The sequence below is a fragment of the Prinia subflava genome, chromosome 5 (genome assembly GCF_021018805.1).
Source record: "Prinia subflava isolate CZ2003 ecotype Zambia chromosome 5, Cam_Psub_1.2, whole genome shotgun sequence".
In the NCBI taxonomy this organism is placed as follows: domain Eukaryota; kingdom Metazoa; phylum Chordata; class Aves; order Passeriformes; family Cisticolidae; genus Prinia; species Prinia subflava.
Window position 1 is genome coordinate 32,073,912 of NC_086251.1, and position 24,999 is coordinate 32,098,910.

General features: G+C 34.9%; 1 protein-coding gene across 1 annotated transcript in view; it reads right to left on the reverse strand.

Annotated features, from left to right (window-relative positions):
- The window catches only part of RYR3 (ryanodine receptor 3), a 189,194-nt gene that overhangs the window by 5,191 nt on the left and 159,004 nt on the right, over positions 1 to 24,999 (reverse strand). The window contains exons 76-99 of the mRNA XM_063398804.1: positions 24,504 to 24,613; positions 23,645 to 23,696; positions 22,910 to 22,960; positions 22,520 to 22,619; positions 22,227 to 22,306; positions 21,788 to 21,864; positions 20,441 to 20,514; positions 20,172 to 20,189; positions 19,601 to 19,681; positions 19,120 to 19,208; positions 18,616 to 18,744; positions 18,181 to 18,285; positions 17,191 to 17,272; positions 15,556 to 16,877; positions 12,180 to 12,238; positions 11,011 to 11,179; positions 10,296 to 10,382; positions 8,418 to 8,615; positions 7,719 to 7,849; positions 5,289 to 5,331; positions 4,602 to 4,729; positions 3,558 to 3,618; positions 2,577 to 2,723; positions 771 to 905 (exon numbers count right to left, since the gene is read on the reverse strand). Of these exons, the coding sequence (XP_063254874.1) occupies positions 771 to 905; positions 2,577 to 2,723; positions 3,558 to 3,618; positions 4,602 to 4,729; positions 5,289 to 5,331; positions 7,719 to 7,849; positions 8,418 to 8,615; positions 10,296 to 10,382; positions 11,011 to 11,179; positions 12,180 to 12,238; positions 15,556 to 16,877; positions 17,191 to 17,272; positions 18,181 to 18,285; positions 18,616 to 18,744; positions 19,120 to 19,208; positions 19,601 to 19,681; positions 20,172 to 20,189; positions 20,441 to 20,514; positions 21,788 to 21,864; positions 22,227 to 22,306; positions 22,520 to 22,619; positions 22,910 to 22,960; positions 23,645 to 23,696; positions 24,504 to 24,613 (3,528 nt within the window). The remainder of the gene's footprint in view (positions 1 to 770; positions 906 to 2,576; positions 2,724 to 3,557; positions 3,619 to 4,601; positions 4,730 to 5,288; positions 5,332 to 7,718; positions 7,850 to 8,417; positions 8,616 to 10,295; positions 10,383 to 11,010; positions 11,180 to 12,179; positions 12,239 to 15,555; positions 16,878 to 17,190; positions 17,273 to 18,180; positions 18,286 to 18,615; positions 18,745 to 19,119; positions 19,209 to 19,600; positions 19,682 to 20,171; positions 20,190 to 20,440; positions 20,515 to 21,787; positions 21,865 to 22,226; positions 22,307 to 22,519; positions 22,620 to 22,909; positions 22,961 to 23,644; positions 23,697 to 24,503; positions 24,614 to 24,999) is intronic.

Genomic DNA, 24,999 nt, shown 5'->3' on the forward strand with positions numbered 1-24,999 from the left:
TATTCTGTCTTTGGTGTAAAATGCAAGGCAGAGAATTTCTGTTCCATGGGAAATATCAGCTGGCCCCAAACTCAACATATTACATTTTTAATATTTGAATTTGTGTTTTCTGTATACAGTAAGAAAATCAAATACTCTTCATATATTAATATATATCTGTAGAGCATGTGTTATTTTGACAGAAATAACATTCAGTGGCAATGGGTAGAAATCAGATTGTAAGTTGCTATCACTAATAAGTTGTAATTTCTGCTTTCTCACCCTTGACTTCTTTCTTCATGACTAAATTACTAATTGAAATTTTGAAGCAGGCTTTTATGACTAGTGCAAGTAACATCACTTAATTCATGTAACCTAAATAAGGACAGGAAGAGCTTGCACACTTGTGAACATTGGGAACAAATGGGGCTTCTTTGTTGTGACAACACAGCTTTTTGAATCTCTGACCAGTTTGTCAAGAAATTCCTTTTTTACTTTGAAGTTTTGCCATCTTCAGCTGTAAAAGCATTGTGGCACATCATAAACCACGGTATTGAGGAGAAAAAGTCAGAATACCTTCCTATGGATCATCTATTTGCTGTTGAGTTTAGACCACTGGAGAATGCAGAGGGAATTTCAAGACTATTTGTATTTCCAAAATGACTTGTATCAAGAAGAAGAACCCAATGGATTTAACAACAAACACATCCCTCTTTCCTGATCATTGTCTCTAAAGTATCTGTTTGAAAACTCAGGATGATATTTGAGGCATGCAGGTGATGTTTATGTACCGTCATCATGTCATCACACTTCATGTCTGGTTCATCTTCATCTTCACTCTTGTTGTAGAATTTGCGGAAGAAGTTGAAGGCCACCACAGTGTAAAGGTACACTACTACAGCGAGGAGTCCCACAGTAAGCACAAGCTGTGTGTGGAGACGTGACATGAACATAGGTTTCAATGTCATTTTGTCAAACAGACACACCTGCTTGGTGCATTGCCTTAAATATTGAAAATGGGTCATAGTGTACCTTTCCCAAGAAGGAAACGAAAGACAGCAGTATGTGTGTATCACCAAAGCCATTTTTTACACTCTAGTTTTAAAGTTTAATTATAGTAACTTGAAACTGGATATACAATAAAAATTAAATAATAAAAATGAAACCCTTTAGATATTTTGACAATTTCAACTGGGACTTATTAGGACTCATAAAGACTTATCATAGTCAATTTTCTCTTTCAAAGATGTTTAGCAAAGCCATAGCTAAAAGAGAGAAAAATTTTTAGATAAGAGTAAGTAATTTCCAGATCCTGCCTGTGAGGAAATAAAATCATTAGGTGAAAAAATTTAGCAGTTAATGAGACTAGATTATATTGTCTGTTGAAGCTGCTGTTAGAAGATACAGCTCTGGAGAGGAGTTTACTGAAAGCTATATATTTTTAAAAATGCAACAACCAGTATTTACTCTTTTAAAAGAAATGTAAGAATGCTGAAGGACAAGCTGATCAGTTATCACTATTTACAAATCTGTCAGCATGCTCCCAAAGTGAACATTTCAATTCAGAAATCTGCAGCTGTCTTTCAGTGTTCACATTTTCTAGCCAGAAAAGCAGCAGGATTAGAAGAACTATTCATTGCTTGTTGAGAATGTAAAAGCCGTGGTCTTGAGTTAATACAGTTTTGTCAACTATGCTCAGTTTTGACTATTAAATTTTAAAATAATTCATAAGGAAAATATATAAATCATTACAAGCATTAAAACTCATAGGAAATTGTCATCCTAAAGTACAATAAATAATATATAACCAGAGATTTCATTTGTTTGTGCGATGATAACATGTCATCACTTTGGGTGGGTATATTTTTATGCCTCTTCCAAAACATCATGTGGCTTAAAATGTTTTGACAAATCTAGCAGGGCATAGGAGTGGGCTTAGATATATGTTACTGCATTTGAGAAGGAAGGGAATGTGTATGTTTGAAATTATATTTTGGGGAATTTAGATTTCTTAAATGTGAGTTTAAAAGTAACTGTAAAGCTTGGTTTTCATTGTAATGATAGCTAGGAACATGGATTCTTTGGAGATCAGAGCATGATTCCCTGCAGAAATTTCAACAATTAGTTTTAGAAGTACACTTTATTAACCTGATTTTTGCATGACAAAGTGCCACAGAGGCATATTTCACAGTGCAGAATGCCCACACCTTTAAGCACATTCTTTTTAGCCAGGTATTGAAATCTCAGTGCCCAGATCATTATTACTGCTGTAGCTAAGGAGGGATTCTTAATACTTATCACCAATGAGCTCATCATTCAGAGTACAGAAGGAGCTGGTAAGGTAATAATTCATAGTCTTGTATTTTTCTAAAATGATGTGTTTTCTACTGTGTACAATACTTCTTAATCTGTCATCACTTGGTGGGTATAGGTTGTTAAATTTCATAGGATTTAACATATTAAGTGTGCTGCAGAAGATACAGTCATTCCCATCATGATAAAAATTAATTGCATTCTGATATTTCCAGTACAACTAATTTTTTTCCAGTACTTTTACAAAGTGTATTTATTTTCAAACCCTTGCATGTAGCACTAACCTGTTTGCCATTGTGAGTGACTGAAGACAAAATAGTTCGCAATGTCTTAAAACCCATGGCAATATCCAGCAGATGAGCAGCAAAGAAGAAGTTGTTGTAGTGCCCAAGGATTGACATAGTTGTGTACCAAGCTAAATATAAAAATGACTGCAGAGAAAGTGAAAAGGGGCAGAGGGTTAGCAGGTGCTGATGGGGATTATTGGATCCAGAACATAGTGTTTTTAAGTCACTCAAGTTGCACTAGGACAATTTGCCTATGTGGGGATTAAACAGCTCAAATTTCACCCAACTTTTGAAAATTAACAGTGATGGAGGGGGACATCACATTGCTTTTGCTGTTGAAAAATGCCGAGGCCAGCCTCACTTGACAACCTCAAAAATACACACCTGAAGGGTGTGAAAAACCTGTGTATCCTGACAGCTACTGGCAGGGATGTGGAAGGCAGGTGTTTCCTGATAGCGCAACCAATGATTGCAGTACTAATATCTTATTTTAAGATGAATGTTGCTCTGCTGAGCTAGCATGACTAGCCTGGGAACGTGTGAATTCCAGTCAATCACTTTATGTTGTAAAAGCTCAGTTCCGCTTTTTAATGGCAGGGATTTCCAGCACTCCCAGGGGTATGTGTAGAGTCTTGCCTTGAGTGGGAATGCTCCCCAGGGTTACTCCTTGAGGCTGAACCTAAGAGGTTTGCCCACTGTCACTGATATGGGCAAGTAACAATAATTATTAAGCTACCTTTAAAACTGTTAATTTAATAAATAATGTACTATAACAGCAGTTATAACCTTTATACTGTGCAGTATATAATCCTGATTAAAGTGTCTAACCTAATCACAAGACAGGAAAAAAGACTCTAAAATGGGTCTGTAGTGCAATATTATTTGTGTACGTTTGTTTAAAATAAAAGCAGATAGTGGAAGACATACAACCATGTTTAGAGTAAATCAAAGCATATTCTTCTAGGCTAACATACTTACATTATCAGTGAAAACAACTCCAAGCTTCCAAATGTGGTACTTTGTATCAATGGAGCTTAGCCTAAGAAATACAAAGTTTTTGAAATGCATAAATGTCAAAAATAAGTATTGAATTCTGTATTTACAAACAGCAAACTAGTTTTGGCACGTCACATTTTTTTGCTGAAGGTGGTGATATAAATTGTTCATTTTTTGAGTGATCTGAGTGCTTCATTTTTCAGAGAGTATTCATTAATTCCGAGCACCATAAAGAGTTTCTAAACCAACAAAACTGGTGTAACAATTTCAGGAAAAAATATACTGCCATATTCCAGATCAATTTAAAAATTAAAATCTGTGCCAAAAGTAGTGAGATGTGGAACACAGATTGCTTAATTCAAGAGATAAGTGTTCTGAATAGTACATTCTGTCTAGTGTAAAATATTGCCAGAATAACCAAGAGAAAAGGTAATGCCTTCTGCAATAGTCTAAATGTTTTATTAGCCATTGGATGGCATGCAAAGGGAAATCATTCTTGTGCATCTTAAATACTGAGAAAACCAAAGCTTGTAGGAGCATAAATCACTTGTAACTGGGACACTTTCAAGCTCTTGTCTTGACTGAATGGTTAAGTCAGGAAAACTCTCTGAATCTGTACTAGACACTTGTTATCTAGGTATTTGTTATCTGTTACATAAATACTATTATCTATTAGTATTATATATTAATGTATCTATTACATAAATACTTTTTCTGTACTTTGGTTTATAAACTCTGTTGTAAGACCTTTTAAATGCTCCACTAATTATTGTTCGAAATGAAAGAGTGGCCAACTATATCAGTCAGCATAAATACACTGATTTTTTTTCTTACTTTTATAACATGACTGTGTTTTAGAGCAAACAAAAAGCTGTTTTATTTTACTTCCACACTAGGAAGATTTACCCATTTGAATTTTCCATGTTGAGAAAAACATCATAACACTTTCAAAATGAAATCTGTTTTTATCTTTGCTGGTGATGTTATACCAACACATAATTTGTGTCTGAAGTTCAGAAGTCATACCATGACACAAGAGATGCCTCTTCTGGTTTGCTCTCTTCCACTGGACTAAAATCAAGGGCACTTTTGTCCAAACCCAAAAGTTCTGCGATGCGCTCCGCTCCGTATAAGTCTCCATACTTGTTAATAACCTAGAAAGGGAAGAAGAGAAGCTTTTGCTCACAGAAACTCCTCAGTGACATTCACCTACTTTAGACCAATAGTTGTCAGGAATTAAAAAGCAATTCCTTCACAATTAACACTACTAGAACAGTAAGAACTCCCAGGAAACCAGGGGAGCATAAAAAAGAAAAATAGAAGCATTAAAGGCTATTATCTGAATGCTTATGTATAATTTGCTGTCATTTAAGCTGGCATGTTTTTCTTTTTTTAGGGCAATGAGGGGGCTTTGTATCCTAAAGATGACAATGATTGTAAATTAGACCTGCTGGTGATTGGCAGCACAAAGTTATTTCAAATGTTTGAGTCTAGGAAGGAAACCACAGCCTTCTGGCTTCCTCCCTCCTCCCACCTACGCCACAGCTGCCTGCTCACTGAGACATTTAACACAACAATGACTTCCAGAAAACAAATTCCAGTTCTCAGTTATTTCTGTATTTATATGTACAGAAGCACATTATACAGATATCCAAATTAACAGAACAGTAGATTATTGCTCTGAAAAACATAATAGAAATATTAAAAGCCTACCTTCCGTTTCACAAATTTGTCCCAGTAATTGTTAGGGAAGGACCTACATAGATAAGGCAAAGGTATTGCAAGTTATTTAACTTGTTAGGGGAAAGGAAAAAAAACAATGAAAAAAAAGAGAAAATATGTTCCTGATCATTGCAAATTTTGTTCACTCACTGCATTTCAAATTAGGAGAATGATTTCTTTTCATGTGGACAACAACTGCTATTAATCATAATTTGCTGCAATATAATTTTCTCCCTCTATACTCCCTTTCTTTTTCCTATCCACAGATATGACTGGCTACAAAAGGACAGCAGGCTAAATAATAGCACCTAATAAGCCTAACAATTCCATATTGGCAGGCTAGTCTCTGTAATATCATTCATCTCCTAAATAAATACTTTATCACCCCCGCCATAAAAATCAAACCAGACAATGATTTGCTGAGAAAAATAAGAGAATCGTAAAGCATAAATAATTTTAAATTAATTGGATTACATTTCAAATAGAGGCTGAACACTTGAGAACTAGTCAACTGTTTGCCAACAGAAAATTTAAAAATACTGAACTTGCCAAGAAAATTCAAGAAGATCATTTGCCAATATATAGCAAATATATATATATATATTTAGAGCAGTATCCAGGAACTGCTCATTCTAATGATCTTGCTGTATATTATATCTGCTTTGAGGAATGCCAGTTAGCAGGAAACACTACAAAGTTGAATATTTTTATCTCTGTATTTCCTGGAAATAATACTGAGTTGAGAAAATACACAGGAATTTAAAAGAGAAAAATAACTACTTAAACTGAGGGCCAGTATTGGTGAAATAAAGTAAGTGCTAGCACAAAAAAAATTAGATTCCAGAACAATGTTCTGCTGGGATGTGAGGCAAACTTCCCAATGACTATGCTTCAACTTTTTTACCTTTCTGAATTGGAATTCTGAATTAAATTAATCCAGATAAAGGCAAATACTTCCAGTGACTCAAATGGATGGTATATTGTAGTCCCATGCTCTGTATTATTTTTTGCTTGATTTCTCAGGCTTTAAGCAAAATGCGTCATAGTGTAGCTAGCTTGTGTCTCTTTTAAAAAAAATCCAATAATTTGTCAGGTTATGTCTTTTGCTCTTTTAATTTTTTTTTCCAGTTATAGAAAGCAGATTTCAGTTTATACAGAACACTGGGAACCCTCTGGCATTGTTTATTCTGGTCTTACAGTACTTGCACTAAACCTCGTTTAGTTAGTGTCAGTTAACATCAGAGGGAAGGATTAGCCTCTTAAATTAGCTCTAATTTTTTGTTTAACTTCAGTAGCCAGTGCAACATGCTGAGAACAGACTGTATGTCATTAGGGATACTTTGACAATATATTCCATTAATTCGTGCATCTTTTTGCTGAAAATAAATCTGCTGTGTGTCTAGATGGGTTGCTATCAATAGTGAAAGAAACTGGTTGGAAAATAAGTAAGCTCTCCAGTTCCCCAATTACCTTCTGTTGTATCTTTAATAATACATGCTAGTCCATACTGCTGAATGAAATGAAGAAAAATTCTTAAAACTTAGGTGTAGGAAAAGAAAGCAGTCAAGAATTTCCAGTATTTTAGAAATTCTAATTGTGGAAGCATAGATGGAAGGGACCTTAAAGATCACCTAGTTCCAGCTCCCTGGCAAGAGGAGGGCCAGCTTCCACTAGACCAGGCTGCTCAAAGCTCCATCCAGCCTAGCCTTGAACACTTCCATGGCTGGGGCATCCACAGCTTCTCTGGGCAACTTGTGCCAGTGTCTCACCACTGTTATAGTAAAGAACTTCTTCCTAATAGCTAATCTAAACCTACCAGTAAATTCTGAAAAACTGTCTGTAGTCAAGGCATTCTTTCTGCAGGAAGAGAGCTGACTTGCTGTGTTTGTCTGTGTCACAAACTGCTGCAGCTTACTGAGACTCTCAGAATCAGTGTATGACAACTACAGTCTTTGCTAATGCCTACAACTTGACAGAAATTCCTGTCAGACTTACTCAAATTCTAGGAATGCTATTTTTCACTAGATTTACTCCTCTCGTCACATACAAATTTCTTTAACAAGGAATGGAAAGAAAGGGAGGAGAGTATTGCTGTACAAGTGAAATAGAGACACTGGAAAGGACGGAAGTTATCTTTTTAAAATTTTCTCAATAGATACTAATATGTGAAATGTCTTGGAGAGACATTGTGAGGTAAAATACATAATCCTTGCAAACCCTAGAAGATGGAAAGGAGGTGGAATGTATGTGTTCTCATAGTATTATTACACAGATAATACAGGATTTCACTACTACTGTAGCATCTCACATAAATGCCTTTCTTTTAGATGAACTAAGTGGCAGGTGGACAGGAAGGGTTCTAGATCAGCGGCTTAATGAGCTATAACATTTATAAGCGTATAGTCGTTTAATTTTACTTACGGAGTATTTATAACCAGGCGATCCCACTGTCCTTTGATATCATCCTCAGTTGGTTGTTCAGTTATGTACAGTCCATCAAATTCCAGCTTTCTAGCTACCTCCTTTTCCCTCTTGAATACAACCAGAGGGACCTGTGAAAAGGACAGTGGCCATCTTTGTCATGGTTTTTGTATTTTTGCTGCTTTATTACACTAAAAATGTAAGACCAAACATCACACTAGACTCTCCCACAGGCAGATCAATGCCTAGGCAGCCTCTGAGCAATCAGAGGGGCAGTCAAGCCCCAGCCCTCCCCCATACACCGTCTTTTATTGCTAAGCACGATGTTGCCATGGAATGTCCCTCTGGCTGGCTCAGCTGGCTGTGACCCCTCCCAGCATACCTGCTGAGGCATGCACAGAGTGGGTATAGCAAAGAGAGCCCTCACACTGTGCAAACACTGTCCAGCAATAACCAAATGTCTCTGTGTTACCTGCACTGTTTTAACCACAAATCCAAAACACACACACACACACTGCTAGGAAGAAATTTAACTCCATTTCTGCTGGTTACAAGACAGGAGGAAAACATTTACCTATTGAGCAGTGAGAATTTGTAAACAGCTAGGTAAAAATAGGTATTCCAGTATTAGCACCACCAGCCCCCTTGGGACTTAGGCAATGTTTAACAAACAGATTAGCAGTAAGATTAGGAACTTGCCTTTAAGCAGTAGTATCCAATCACACAGACAAAGGAGATGACAGTATGAATAACTGCCAGTGCTCTGAGAGCAGGTGCCATGTAGCCGGTACTTTCTTCTAAAACAAAAAACACCATGCCCTCCTCCTCTTCCTCTTCAGCAAAGGAATTCCAGAGATTAGAGTCTTCCTCTACTTCATCAAGTGGCTCTTCTGTCACCTGAGAAAAATTCAAGCACATTGAAAAGAAAATAAACTTAAAAGCTTTCCCTTTACTCGAATGATACATGATGTTTGCAAAGCCTGCTCAAAGGAAGATGATAGGTCATTAGCTTTAAACATCCTTCATTTGCACAGAAGTCTCCACATGCTGTCATGTCACTGAAAAGGAAATCCGAAAAAAGGAAAAACAGGCAGTTTGCAAATCTCTCTAACAATGCTGTAGCAAAACTAAAACAAATCAAAAAGTTACACAAAAATGATTTCTTGTAAGAGGCGAGGAATGACAGGGTTATCTATTATGACTGAATTCAGGGGGGTTTTTTGTAATCTACATAGTTCCTCATTACTGGAGTCTAAAAAGAAGCAAATTTGTCTTATAATAAACTTGTACACTGTTCATAACTTTTTATTTCATGACTCAGTTTAGAGCTTACAAATGATATCTGATATTTTATCAGCTGATATACTGCCCAAATTCTTCCAGTGACTTTGAAAACCTGCCCTTTAAAATAAAATCCCTAGGGATGCTTTTTTGACAGCTTTATCTGAAAGCTGAAGTCCTGTTCAGTCCTGTTTGACTCCCACTGACCCTTTCTTATGTATGACAGATGGACCTGCACTGATAGACACAAACTTCTGTCCTTGCTCTGCAACAGAACAGGTTGTCACCCACCAGACTCAAAGAAAAGGCAGAGAGAATGGGGAGAAAAGGAGACTGGCATAGACAAAAGCAGAATTCTACATGCATATTGAAGTCCATCTTTTCTAACCCTATGGGAAGGAAAGAAAGGGATGAGGAGGAAGCCCTAAACAGCCTTGACATCTTTCACCTGGAACATGCACATACATTCCAATCAGCTTCCAGGAGTTTTCACATCTTTACCTGCCCTGCCTTTGAAAATATAATTGTGTTATAGGAGTTGCATTTCAAGGTATTTGAGAACAGGACTCAGTTATTTCTAGACAGAATGTTCAGTCAGCTGCTTTTGTTGTTGAAGTTTTTTATTTCAAGTAACAGAATATGTAATACTGGGAAACACAGGGTTCATCAGCTTATCACAACTTTCCTTCTGTATCTAGGAGGGGAAAATCAAAAGATTTCAGGATACAGAAAAATCAGAACTCTTCCAAACTTAAGATTTGTATGGAAAGGGGGAAAAAATGAGGCTTTTATGGATGGGAGTTCTCTTCTAACCTCTTTCATTTCAAGGTCATGAAGATTCATGAAGGAAATTGGTGGAGGCTGCTGGAGATGTTCTACTTTGTATCATCTGATGTTGCACACAGAACCTGAAACAACTCTGATTCAGGTGAACCCCTAAGAGTAGGTTTAAAGTGAGAATGTACAGCCTTTTTCATCAGTGAGCTGAACAAAAAGAACTGTAGCCTACTATAAAAAAGAAGTAACTGAGAATAACCAGAATAACTGAAGTCTCTCAATATCTTGAGAACAAATGAAAGAAAAAGAATTCAACGGTTCTGGCATTTGAATTATTTTACTTGATTTCAATTTTCCCAGAACAAGATTAACAGTCCAAACAATAACAGACTTATGTGATTAAATGGAAAAGTGCCTTTTCATTCAGCCGGAATAAAATAAAAACAGAACAGTTTCAAACATTAAACTATTGTATCATCTGGTGCTAACATAAATATTTAAAAAACAATGTTACCTTACCTTGTAAAATAGAAGAATAAAATTGATGGCAAATGCAACAAACAGAGCAAGAAACCTTAAGTTGTAAAAATTTCTTGCCAAGTAGTGCTGAAAGTAAAAAAAAAAAAAAAAAAAAAAAAAAAAAAAAAAAAAAAAAAAAAAGTAATTAAAGGCAGGTTATAATATCAAAATAAGAAAAAACAGTAAGATTTTTAAAACAGTAAATACATAATTTTGTTGCCCTCATGCACCAGTTATAATAAGCAAGGGCATTTCTTGGAAGTCTCTTCCCCCTTTTCATAATAAATGGAATTACAAGCAATGGCCTTAAAATTATAAGTCAGAGACGACTGAAACAGAAAGAAATGTGGAAAGATATGTTAGAATACTGGAACAAAACTACTTGAAAAAAACTAGTTTTCAGAAAATTCAACATTTCATGATTTTAAGAAGAAAAACAGAAGGTAGAGTTAAAGATTCTAGAAATATGATTATGAATATAGAGAGTTCCGAAAAAGGAGCTCAAGAGGCTGATCTTTCCTGTTAGAAATTTCACATAGAAACACTTAATTATATAACCCTGTGAAGTATTATAAAATCACAAGAGACTGACTACAGCCAATCATCTGAACACTAATGCCAAATTTCCCTTTATGATGACATTTCTACCTTACATATCAAAAAAAGGGTTCTATAAATGAAAATTCAATGAGTAAAGAATTTAAGACAAACTTACAAGCATCTTTGTTTGATAAATTTCCAAAGCTTTGAAGAAGTTAGCCATAACAGCCTCTGGTTTCTCAATTTTTTGTCCATGCCTTCTCTTCTTTTTCTTCATTTTTCCCTCTTCTAGCTGCTCAGACTGTACTTCCTTTGCTTTATCTTGTTTCTCACCATCTTCCATGCTAGAAGACAGGTTAACTAAACAAAAGTATCTAGCCAAATGTAAATGCATTCCAAATGAATTTGAGTTTATAAAGTGTGGCTTTGAAATTTAGTTTTGATACTGTATGTAGCATTAGAGGACAAAAAACAACAAGAAAAACCAACAAACACAAACTTGGATTTCCATATGTGTGAAATAATCTTGAGGCATCAATATGATTGTCTGTAAGTATTGACCCTGACAATACACTTAAAAAAAATTAACTTTGGCAGATAAGAGTAGAAAGATAAATGACTCTGAAGTAAATATTTTAAACATGAAGCTAAATAGAAAAAAAAAAGTTAATTATGTATATCTCCTGAATCTGTAAGAATCTCTAGGACACCTTTTGTGTGTCTCTACAAAATATTTTAACCTGTTACTACAACGTGGCTGCAGCTCCAGGCAGACAGGATGCTCCTTAAACATGGGATGCTGCTAAAGCAAGGTAAGTATTTCAAATATTGTTTAGGGAGTGATAGATGGGATGACTGGACTAAGGAATGTATCTGCTGTCAAGATCTGATAAAACAGCAATAAATAAAAATAGTTGGGTCAGTTAAATCTTGTGTTTTAATGATCCAATTGAAATTCCATGAAAATTGTTGTGGGTAGTAGGGAAAGCAGAAAGCAGTAATGAGAAGGTGCAGAGGTTTTTTAAGTCTGATGCCCCTTTTTAAAGGAAGTTATGGGAATTTTTGTGTGAATTTTCAAAAGGACAATGGCCACAGATCTATGTATGCATGATTGTCAAGGACCACAAAAATCAGATTGCCATTGTGTTGCCTAGTGAGATGGTCTGCCATTTTTAGTATATTTGCAGAATACTTAGTATGTACCCCTTAATATATTTTCAAAATACTGATGCAACGAAAGTTCTTTGAATCCTGAGCATTTCTTTCATTATTTCTGGCCAAATAATTTAGCATTAGGAAGTACCAAGGGGTACTAGGAGCGGGAATTGTGTAAAAGTAACTTACTCAGCCTTCTCAGCTTCTGCTTTTCTTTGTGTTCCAGCCTCTTTTGCAATTTCAGATATCTGCAAAAAATATTTTAACTGTTAAAATTAATCCATTCAAATAAAATTCTGGTAACTTTAGTTAGTGTCTTCTAAGAAACAAAATAATTAATAATATTTTATAGCACTTTGCACTTTTAAGATGTGAGATCTTTACAGATAGAGAGCTCAGGCTATATTTTAACAGCGAAAAAGGCAGAAACTTTTCAGTATAAAATTATCAATACTCGAACTAGTCCATCTGGCTGAACAACTTAATTATACACAGTGATCAGGCAAACTGTGTGACCAGCTGAGGATGAAGGTAACTGCATCCAGATCATACCCTGTTACTAAAGTCATCCACAAAGATTCAGTGAAGTTACTGTTTGAAACAAGAAACAATATATTAATCTTATCATCAAAAATCTGCAAAATATCTATGTAACTATCAGATATTACAAAATCCAATTACTTGGCTGTGATCAAGTAATACAACTGAAAACAGACAAATACTTAAAACAACTTCTACTTACACAATGTTTTCTTCAAGCTATTTATCTTAGCTGGGCTGATGGTTCATTAAACCTTTATTGGCACACCACACAGCCCTCTTAAGCATGTGTTTACAGCTTTCCCTTGAGATAAGGAAAAAGCAATACACAATTTTACAGATGGCTAACTGCAGCAAAGAAGCTGAGGCCTGGATATCAAACACCTTCAGGCTTGGTGTTACAAGATCAAAGTAAACCCATTTCAAATGCAGTTTGAGTATCTAAGCTTCAATGGAAGTCCAAGAGGTTCAGGCCTTGACATCCTAGACTCACAAAGAAATCTAAAGTGCTTAAATTTGTTTCCATTCCCTTTTGCAAAGTCTATGTTAACTCTCAGTCCTCTTCTGCATTCTCTTGGAGTGCTTAGACAGCAGTTGTCTATTGGTCCTATATTTCTGGTTAACATATATATACACAGTTATCCAAAGTTTCTGACACTGCTCATCTGGATGCCTTTCTCTGGCAAGTGCATGGGAAAAGGCTATAGGAAAGAATTTATTAAGTTGATCTTGCCTTGCTTATATCACATATTATCTGTGGAACATCACCTAGCAAAAGGCAGGTGTAATTCTTTCACAGAGTCTCCCCTAGGATCTCAAGCCAGTGGAGAGTAATTGAGAGATCATTTGATGATGCCTGGTTCTTCTGTGGGATAGGGTGGTAGAAGAATGAATAAATTCCTGTCTTATCCATATACTCTCTCATTTTTTTTCCCAGGCTGAAGAGCCTTGACCTACTTAATTCCATACACAAGATTTATTCCATATCAGGTTTCAACAGCTCATTGATCTTCACTGAATCTTTTCCAGTTTTATCACACTCTTTTTGAAATGAGGGGACCTGGTCATCAAGACACAGATAAATTAAGGTTCATGGAGCATTGTAATAAGGGGGTTTCTTCTCTGCCTTTGTCAACCATTCAAAACTTCAGTTTGCTTGACTGACTATCATTGAATTGATACTGTTGTACAACTCAATTATACTCCCAAGATTTCATACTTGAACAGTAACAATGAGCACTTTACAGGTAAAATTATAACTTTTCCTCCTGTATTCATCACTTTACTGATTTTTATCTGCTATTTTAAAACAACTTAACAGTTAGCTCGTGATTTTATTGCTACCAGTAATTAGATTTACAGCAAACTGTTATGTCACTACTACTTTTCTTCTCTAATTTGTGAACCCACACAACTCTCAGCACAGATTCCTGTAGAACCTTACAGTAAGAGCAAAGTTCTAAAAGGTTTCATCATATATGATTCCATAGGTTATTTTGCAGTTTCTCTGGCTATATCGTAAATGTCACTGACCTTCTTATCAGTACATTTTTCCAGTCTATAGACCTGATTTTCTATTTCTATCAGTTCATGTGCATTTTATCATTGCAGATGCCTAAGAAAGACAGTGACTTCCTGAAGGGAATTTTTGACTCTTACACTGTTTCTGTTTTGAGCTGTTTCTGCTTTGAGCTCCACTTATTCTTTACACCCAGTCCTCTAACTAGATCTAACTATTCCCATTTATATACACAACGGGAAATGAATAGCAATTCCTGTAATATGGAATTAGTGCAAACATTGCTTTGGTAGATTTCAATAGATAACATGTTAAAGGCAAAAGTCTTTAATATGTTAATATTGCATAATTGACTCCACATTAATGACTCAAACTATCTGCAAAAAATTACAGAGCATTTTCTTCAATAGTATCACACACATCTGTGAGAAATGTATAAAACAAAGTAAAGCAAAGAATATTCCAAATTGTTTATTCAGATCTGAATTAAAATATTTACTTCAACTATTGCTGAAGAAAATTCTGAAGTGTTTACATATACCTGCCAAGATTCTTGCATTAAAGTACTTATTTTTAAATACCAACCACATTATATTTATGCTAAACGAGACAGGATTTTAATAGACCATAATTTTTAAGTCCACACAAAATGATTTCATAAACAAATTCAAAAAATTTAGTTCAATTTGCCAAGAACCAAAATCTGGAGAAAATCATACTAATTCAGAGAAAATAATGCACTAAGAAGTTGCACAGTTTAGATTTCTCTTGAAAATATCTGGAAAGTATATCATAAAGAGTGGGTTCATGATGAGAGAAATGATATTTTTGAATAACAAGAAGAAACAGACCTGAGGTTTAAAGTGAAACATAATGCCTTCCAAATATGATAAATAAATTTTGGCTTAGACATTTAGTTCTATCCATTTTTACACAGAAAAATATTCTCTTTAGTCCAGCTGAGTGGAACCGAATATATTGTTTATAAACTGGAAAACTAGTAAAGAATAATTACATTATAAACATTAAACTAACGATAAATTCAGACAAATATATTTCAAATAATAGGGGAAAAAAGATACTGTATTGCATCTAAACCCTATAGAAGAAAGATGTTAATAATAAGGCATTATTATGGAGATAATAAGTTGTAAAAGTACTTGAAGTTTACTGTGAAAATATGGGGTATGCAGAATAAACAAAACCATAAATCATTTAAAGCAAAAACTGTGACTAGACATTTGCTAGTGGTTTATGTTTTGAATAAAGTCCAAATGAACAGTAAAAATTTACTGCACTGAAATCTAAACACTGGGCTGAATTTTTCTGTGACAAAACTTCTTGTTGGTTTTTAAATGTGTAGAGATTATAAAGTAAGTTCTTATGGATAATATATATTAGTCAGTTATATATCAAATAAATCTCGTATTAACATTCAGTAGTTTATTGTTATAATTTTCATTATTAATATTACCATAAAAGAAAGAAAAAATCTCTTTAATTTACCTGTAATCTTTTTTTCTTATGAACTGTGTTTTCCAAAGATGTCTGAATCTCGGTACCAAGGATTTCTGCAATGTCTCCAAGTCCAGCATCAGGACCATGTTTTGATCCTTCTTTCTTTGTAGGAATGCCAAAAATGTCTGCAATTATGTCGGCTTCTCCCTTTTCACTCTTCACAAACTCCCCGAGTTCAGCTCTTATGCCATGCTCAGCACCTTCAGCCTTTTCGGCCTCCATAACATCATCATGGATTCCAAACTGTGTGGGATCAGGCATATCCCCTAATATTTTTGTAACTTTTATGTTTTTGGCTCCTTCAACCAGGCCACCCCCAAATACAGTGCTCCAAAGGATCTGGAATATCCCCCACACTATAGAAAAGAACATTTGGAATGTCCCTACAAATAAGAGCCAGAAAAAGGAGAAAAACACTTTCACCATCTCTTTTACTGTCATCTTTTTAACTTTCCTGTATTGTTTCCTAAGATTCTTCACAGTGACCATTTTTAAAAAGTTGGCAACATTCTTCTTCACTGCAACACAGGCCACTGCAAAAGCTGAAGCAGGTTCCAGGGACTTTTCTTCTTCCTCGTCATCTCCAATATCCACTACATAGGCAGGCTCTGCCTCTTCCTCCTCCTCGGGCCTCTCAGATGAATCTGTTTCAGAGATCTGGGATGCTAACTGCATTTCAAAAATTGTGTCCTCACAGAAATTCACAAAGAGTTCCATTTTTTCTTGCTCTCCACCTTCATTTACAACATCAAATATGAACTGTCTTTTAGATTCCTTCACCTGTGGCTTCTCCCACTGCATTCTACTGGATTCACTGATTTCAAAGTAAACCCTTTCTATTTTCTTGGCCCCACCCATTATTTCAATACGGCCAAGGTATGGTTCAAAGTAATTAAGAACACTTTCTGCAGGCTCAAGTAAGCTCTGAAGGCGTGGATCATTAGGCATGTGCTCTGAAAGGTTTGTTAGCAACACTACTACATTAAATCCAATGTCTTTGGCTGGTTCGTGGAATCTTTCCACAAAGTCAACATAATTAAACATGTCATTTTCATCAGCTTCTGTACAGGACAGCAGGAATTCAATCTCTGACTGAATGTATTGTTTTTGAGCCTCCATTGCCTTCTGAAATTCCTTCTTGGAAATGATTCCTTTACCATCCGGATCATACTCTTTGAAAGCATCTGAGTTAGTCAGATCTTTTAACTTCAGGAACATGTCAAAGAACTTCAAAATCATTTCTACATTGCTGGATGATTCTACAAGCGTGTCCACCATTTGTTTTCCAATAGTTCCATTTACAACATTACCTAAATAGTGTGTTATAACAGAAAGTTATTTGACAGCTACATTTTAAATAATGACATTTCATATTTGTGCTGAAAACTGGACAAAAATGTTCTTAAATATTAGTTTTTTCTTCCAACATGCTTTTCTCTGGCAGCCCTCCATTTCATGACTATGTATATTCCAGAATAATTTTTAAATAAATATGAAGAATGTCTTTTTCCCCAAAAAATAAAGGCAATTAAAAAGCAGTTTAAAAAGATGAACATAATAATTATGCTTTACACTAAGAAGGTGAGATAATCATATTTGACCATAAAGAAAAACAGGTCCAACCTTCAAGCAGTGACAGGAGCATCACTACCATATCCTTTAGTAGATCTAGCAGTTCCTTAAGCAATTCAATCTGAGCAGAGTCCTAAAAAAAAAAAAAAGACTGTGAGATTGTTTTTCATTTGTATTTTTATGAAAAAATAAATAAATTTAGAGAAAAATGGTATTAAATATGATCAGCTAAATTTGATTCACATTATTCAGCAATATTTAATTGTCATTTTATTGTGATTGCTATCAGAAGTTTAATACAACATGCAACTTACTGCAGCAGAGGTATTAACACCATAAAGTTAAGCTATAATAAAGCATTAAGGAGTACCAAAGTGCAGGTAAGAGACAGCAGAAAAAAAATTGGTTACTACACAGATCTGAAAGTATCTGTCTCAGAAAGAATCCATCCTTTTTCACTTCACTGGCAATATTTAATGATATAATGCAGAATGATAAGTTGGAATAGATAAGTAGATTTGTGTTTGACATTAAGGTCCTAAATACTATTCTCAGAATTCTGATATACTTCTGTAGGGTGGGAAGAAATCTTGTAGGTCAGAGGATAGCAGAGACACTGAATAAGAAAGGAAATCACTCTGCACTGTTACATTCAGTGCAGAGCTTGAGTGTATGGATACACTAAGAAGGCACAGAAGAACACAGAATCCTGGCACTGTGGAGTGCGACTCCACTATGCTCTGTACAGTGAAGGGAACCCTGCCTGTGCCCCCATGCTCAGTGTCTTTGATTAATTAATTGGATAAATTGACCAAACGTCACACTCCCTCCCTGTCTGGATGTTTCTCTCGGCCTGCTTATCCTCAGCATGGGATCCCTGCTGTTAATGGTGCTTCTGCTCTGACAGATCCTCTGGTTTTGGCAACAGGCAGGAGGGGACCAAACTGCCACATGCATTATCAGAAAGGTGCAACTGAGCTTAAATGTCAAGTTTGGTTTCAGTGAAGGTGAGTGCACAGTGACAATTAATGTTGGAAATACCTGTGAAAGTTTCATTTGCATATTGGCAAACACATGAAGAAAGCCAACAACTGCATCCCACAGCCTACTATGAGCCAGACTCTGTTGATTGCCTATGCAAGGGCCCTAAAAAAATTAAGAAAAACACATTTTTTAATTTATGGCAAATTAACCAAAACAAATGAAAAGAAGTGTCAGGCAGACATGAAGCTACATGAGAAGGTCTTCCAAGACTTCTGGGCATCTAGTGCATAAATACCAAATTGTATCCTGTTAAATACATAGCTGTTTGCGTGTTTTAGTTTTCACTTTACACTGGTCCAGTGATTCCATGTAACTTTATCAGAATTTATAAAATATAAGTGCAAAGCATTTATAAATTTATGAAAGAACATGATCATGCTGTGTGAGCAAGGATCTTCCCTGTTAATACCTTGAGAAACACATTCTGTTTACCTGGATATATTCTGTAAGAGAATTGAATATTTGTTTGGTGACAGCCAAAGCTTTAGAAAAGTTACGTTGTCCTGATTCATCAATGACATCCTTTCCTGAATAGTACCAATAGAAGTCACTGATGGATTCCTAAGAAAAAAACAATGTTACATTTTCTAGTTTTATATTCTCTATGCAGTATTTACTGCCTGCATTTGTATCATCAAAACTTGCATCAGTAATTCAGATGAAATTTAGCATATCTGTGTCAATCTATTTCTCATTACAATTATATTTTGCACTCTCTTCAGAAGCGAACAATGAAATGCATTATCAAACATCTGATTTCATACAGAATTCTGAAATTTCATCTGTTTTCAAAGGAAAAAATACATGAAGTAAATTAAAATTCTTCATTTTGGGTATCCCCTTTGAAAAATTTTCAGGTTTGATTCCAATAAAACGTGAATCTACACAAGTGAAGGAAAGGAAAATATACTCCATTTTCATCTGTTTTTTCCTCACCTGAAGACGCAAGAGATAGTCAACAGTACTAATTATAATATTCACTGTTGTGGTGTTGCCCATCTGAGTACGTAAGTAATTTTGAAAATCTGAAATAAGAAGTGAGTTGTGCTTGGTTAGTATATAAAGGGAAAAAAAACCAACATTATTTTTCTATTTTCATGGGGAATGCCTTCTTTTTAAATATCTTGTTGGATACAGATGCTTGTGTGGTAGAAATTGAACTTTAGATCTCAATGTAAATATAACTGAAGAAGTGTTATCCAGGTGACTTGGAACAGGCTTTACTAGTAATAAGCTGAACACCGAAACTTATTAAGAATTTAAAAAATTGAACTCTGCAATTCAAATTGTTGTCATGCCACTTTCCCCCTCAGAAAACTTAATGCATTAGAGGAAAACATCAGAATTGGTTCTACTGCACTCAGTTTAGGAACAGACTCACCACACATTTTCTACAAAATTAATTTGGTTCTCTTACCATTGTTATGCCCTTCACAGAGAAGTTGCAAAAATCTAAATAGATCTCGAGTAAATTCATCATGCTGCAAAACTTTTTCACCTTTAAAATATATAAATAAAATGATTATGTGACTGTTGTTATGATTATTTATGCAGAACACAAAATCTTACAATAACCTTTTAAACTGGAATTTTAATAAAAGAACCAGTATTTAAAAGCGTTAAAGCAATTGAAAAGAAACAGACTGATAATAATGAAAAGAAAAACTGAGACAGAAAAAGCAGAGCCAAAGTATTTAGCACTCCAATGCATCCATGGTTAAAAAAACAACACTAATTTGAAGAAAAAAAAAGGCAACAGGATATATATCTAATAAGTAAATCGTTAGTCGTAACTAAAATCATGCCTTAAATATGAGTGATACTTCTTTAATAAGCATCAAACTCTTTATTCAAACTAAACACACAACCTGCTGCAGACCATAAAGCTAAACCTAAAGATATCTGAGAAGATGCAATGAGAGATTTCTCTCTGTATTTGCAACACACTTTTGCAACAATAGTATCAAAAACTGTAAACCCAAACATACCACGCTCACGAACGATGACTGTGGATCAAAGAAAAATAACAAGAATACAAGATAAGAATATTGGAAGTTACAATATTTTTCTTAAAAATTACTGCTAAAGATATAGTAAAAAAAAAAAAAAAAAAGCATATTCAGAACCCAGAGCCTAGAATTACTTATAATAAGTTTAAAAACAGATACCTCAAGCCACAGTAAGTAACAGTTCTAGTTAAAGAAGGAAGCACAAATAATGTTTGAAGCTCTACTGGAATCAATTTCATTCTACTTACGAGTTCCTTCTTCAGTAACCATTCCTAGGCCTTCTGCTTTATTCTGTCTCTCAAATGCGTTCAAGTCAAGTACACTGGTATTTAAAGAAAAAGAAAACAGCACAAACAGGAAAAAGGACTATAGTAACCAATGGAAAATTATTTTCTTCTACAGAATTTCTAGAGGCTTTCAACAACTATTCTTGACCCACCACAACATGCATTACCTCATATTTTATTTAATACTCAAATAAATGAGCTTTGGGTGAAACTAAGGGTCCAGTGTCCAATTCTGAAAATAAATGAGTCTTAAGTCAGGTCTCACCACTTACTTCCCTCCTGATAATGTCTTTCAACATTTCATGTACAACTACTGAGTAGAAAAGGAGCCTGAAATATTACTTTTTCTTTTAGTTCAGTTAAATAGCAATGCAGTCACATATTCAATCTAGCGACACCATTAAAACTAAAAGCATTTCTTAAAGCATCATTTTCATTCTCTTATCATGTTCAAGTAATTTTATCAATACCTCTTTTAATGAAGTCCTGAATAATACATATACACAATTGGTAATAATATCACAGCAGGGCCTGTTTGAGCAAATCCCTACTAAATTGTTCTACATAAATGAAAAAATTACAAAGCATGTATTATTTAATTAGGTTGCAACTATTCAAAAATAATTTCTGCAAAGCAGGTCACCATTCCTTCCACATTTTATCCTCTATTCCTACAGGTGCTCCACTTCTAATCCCAGTCTACTCCTTCAGAACCCTTCTGGTTCTTTCAAAGGCTGAGAAAAGGTGGTCTCTGCTGTTAGATCAATCAAAAACACCAGCATTTTTCCATCCTGTCTATGGGAGCCCTTAACTAATTTGAACAGTTTTATCAAGAGAATTGACTACTACCAGTCTCACTGGTCACATGCCAACTCTAACAAACCTGATACACATGCAGAGGATGCAGAAAAGACAGAGATTGTGCAACTCGCCAGAAACGTGCAGAAAATGAAGTTTAGCAAAGCTCCACTGGCCTGTCTCTCCCATAGCAGAGGCTTTTCTCCATCCTTGGAACCTACCACACAAAAGCCTTGAGGGATCTAGGTCAGTAAAGGAGCCCTTATGTTTTACTTTCTGCCTCTTCAAACTAAGCCTTCAAAGGCCTGTGCAGTCTTTTGCTTTATTTTCTCCTTTGGAAGAATACTCTAAAAGATTAACAGGCTATTCCTGTGATTCACAAAATTCTCCCACGAGAGTTCTACAGCCTGTGACTCCTGTAATTTAAATCTAACACATCCACCTGCACTGAGCAATAAGCCACCAACGTGAATAAAACGGAACCTGTAATAATGCAGTTTATAGTTTTACCTGCAGGACTGCATCAAGCCAGAGAGGCTTTGAAAAAATCCAGCATCCTTTTTCTCCTTCAGGTAGTCTAGCATTTTCTAAATGTTGTATAATTTTGAAGGGAAAAATACAGTGTTAACAATATATGCAATAAATAATAATAAGCAATTGATTATTAATTAGTATTTACAAGCCAAAATAAAATAGTAAAAGTAATAGGTACCCTTATAATTAATGATATTGAAATGATATTATTTCAAAACTTCCTGAATTAATTTCTTGAAATGCAGATCACTGTCAAAAACTAATATAATTGCTCTTGCACTAAAAATACACTGGTATTTCTTCACTGTTTGGCTTAAAATTAAGTACATTAATTTAAACAACAGGACACTAAAATTCTCACAATTACTCTCCTCATTTATGCAAGCAAGGCTCACAGTAATTAGAAAAGGCTTACCTGCTGCACTATGGTGTTCCCACCGTTTAGAATAGCAATACCAAGTTTCAATGTTTCAACAACCATGGGTCCTGTATGACCTGTCAAAACAAGGATGCACTCCTTGAAACTTGTAATTACGAACTCTCCAATCAGAAATGCAGTCTGGAACTTCTACTTGTTGCAGTTGGTACTGACATCTATTTTGCCTCATTAACTGTTATATAGAAGCTGCAAGTGGTGAGTACATGATGCTGTATGTGTATAATGACATAGCACACCCATGTATACCCTAAGATACCACAGAGCATTACCTTTGCTCGCACTGATCATCTGCAGCACCATCTCAGCCGCTCCACGGTCGTGTAAGCGAGCTTGCTGATACAGAGTTCTCTGTTTCTCCATTTCTTTCTCCTGCGTTTGGGGACAAAAATGAGAACAGTCTACAGATTGGAAAGGATCCAGGAAAAATAGGAAGATGAGAAATCTGAAGTTGTTGAAGACCATCTGCCTCCAAAATCCATGGGTTGTTTGATTCCAAAGCTTCAAAACACCCCATCTTTCTTTCATATGAGTGGCCTAGTAAACCAGCTCACTGTGCTCAACACACAGTGTGTTATGCTATTTTTGCATTTATTCTAGTGGACATATTTAAAATACTTCCACAAGACATTATGAGAAAGAAATTTTATTTAAACTCTCACCTCAAATGTCTTTTCTTTTTCTTCGTCTCCCTCTTCTTCTTCCTGACAGCTCTTTTTATGTTAAAAACAGAAATCAAAAGATCTTGCTTATTAAGGAACATAATGCCTACTTTTGCTACAGTATTTCTGCAAAAAATGGCTAAGCAATTACTAAAAGGTATTAAGAAGATTTTAAAAACCTGTAATTGTAAATATTTGGGCTCATCCGCACTAAGAAGCTGCTATTCCCTAATGTATGAGTATTTCAGGGTATTCATCCAACTACATACACACCCTGTAATTGCAGGCTATGCAGTCTTGTCCCATATCTCTATATCCATGATATTTCTCTTCACAGTCAAGCTCTCATCACGAGTCAGCTGTAATCAATATGTTGCAAAAACTGACTTATCTTTGACAGATTTCAAGCATTAACTCAAAAATAATTACCCAAAGAAAGAAGATAACTAATGGGTTTAAACTGCTCGTGAGTTAATCATATGCAAAAAAGAAAGTGCCAAGTGAAAGGAACAGGACTGCACCTACTGGAATTTTATGGAATTGTTTTAACATAGGAAACTTCTCATTATACATGTATGTAAAACTCTGAACAGCATTTGCTTCATTAAAAACACAGAAGTTACTAGTATCAAACGGTCCATGTAGGAAACAGAAAGAAAAGTTTTAAGAAGCATCTAAAATGTATGGGAAGTACCTAAATGCAATGAGAGATGGAGCTTGAAATGATATACTTACTTTTGCCATCATGGCAGAATAGGCAATATATAGAGGATCATGTTCTAGATTGCTGTGAAGAGTAAAAAATATTTTAAATTATTTTATGATATAGTAATATAAAGATGTGATATGCCTATCTTTTTTATTAAAGGGTATTTTATTAAAATAATCTACTTGAAAAGCTATTTCACTTGAAAATTGTGTCATGAATGACTTCTCTTCTCTAAATCCAAGTCTCTAAGTTTTTCCTCAAACAATTCAAAGGTATATTTCTGCATGCAATTTAGTCATGTTGGGTCATCATTGGCTGTTGAAGGTGTAGAAAAGTAATTTGGATATTTAAATTAGAATAATTATAACTGTCAGATGGCAAAACTTTATTAGTCATAGAGTTTTTCTGTATATGAAGCTCTACTCATAAAAATCTAATTCTAATCTTTCTAATCAACAATCTAAAGTCAAAACATAAACTAGCAATGAGATTAATAAACATCAACAAAACCTTTTCTGATTTACTGAGTGCAATGTAATGATTACGAAAACCAGGAACACACATCTATTACCAGGAGAGACCAGGGCAACATACTCTGATTAAGCCTGCAATTCCTGTAGAACTTCTATGAGAAATCATGCTCAATCATTTCTGCACTGGGTATTCACCAACCTTTTAAAATGTCAAAAATAGTCAATATTTATCTCAATGTAAAGGTTATAATGAATTTAAATACATGAAAACTCTAGTGAAACTGAGAGGGAAAAAGGTCTTCATCATGTACAATAATGGACTACACTTGTACTAAATCTCTTTGGTAATGTTACTAAAAATTCAGTTACTATGTGCTTTTACTCAATGGGTTTTTCCACACAGCTCTTTTACCTTCTCTCTGTCAGAGCACTTCGACTAAAATAGAGGATAATCTGATGCAATGGATCAGGATGGTTTTTCTCAGTCTCTTCTTCTTCCTCTTCATCTTTTTTTGGAGATGTCTGTCTCAAGATTTAGAATATAAAAGTTAAGCTTCATAAGAAGAAAATTCAGTAACTAAGCTTAGGAAAGGATTTCAGTAATTTTATTCTATCAAATTTGTATTAACTGCCTGTATTAATCTTATTCAGGAGTTTACAGTATAATCTGTAACATTATGTGCCTCTATGACTCGGAAGAAATAAGAGTATGATTTTTATTCATGTTTTTTGTAACTTTACAAGATTCTCATTTGCAAGGTATTGTGAATAAGAAAGGGAAAATCTTGGGGAAGCCTTATTCAAGAGAAATCATGCATCTCCAGTAGACCAAATTGAAAGGAAGTTCTAGCTCAATTATTCTGTAGTAGAACACTGGAATAATTTTAATATCATCAGATACTATTCAG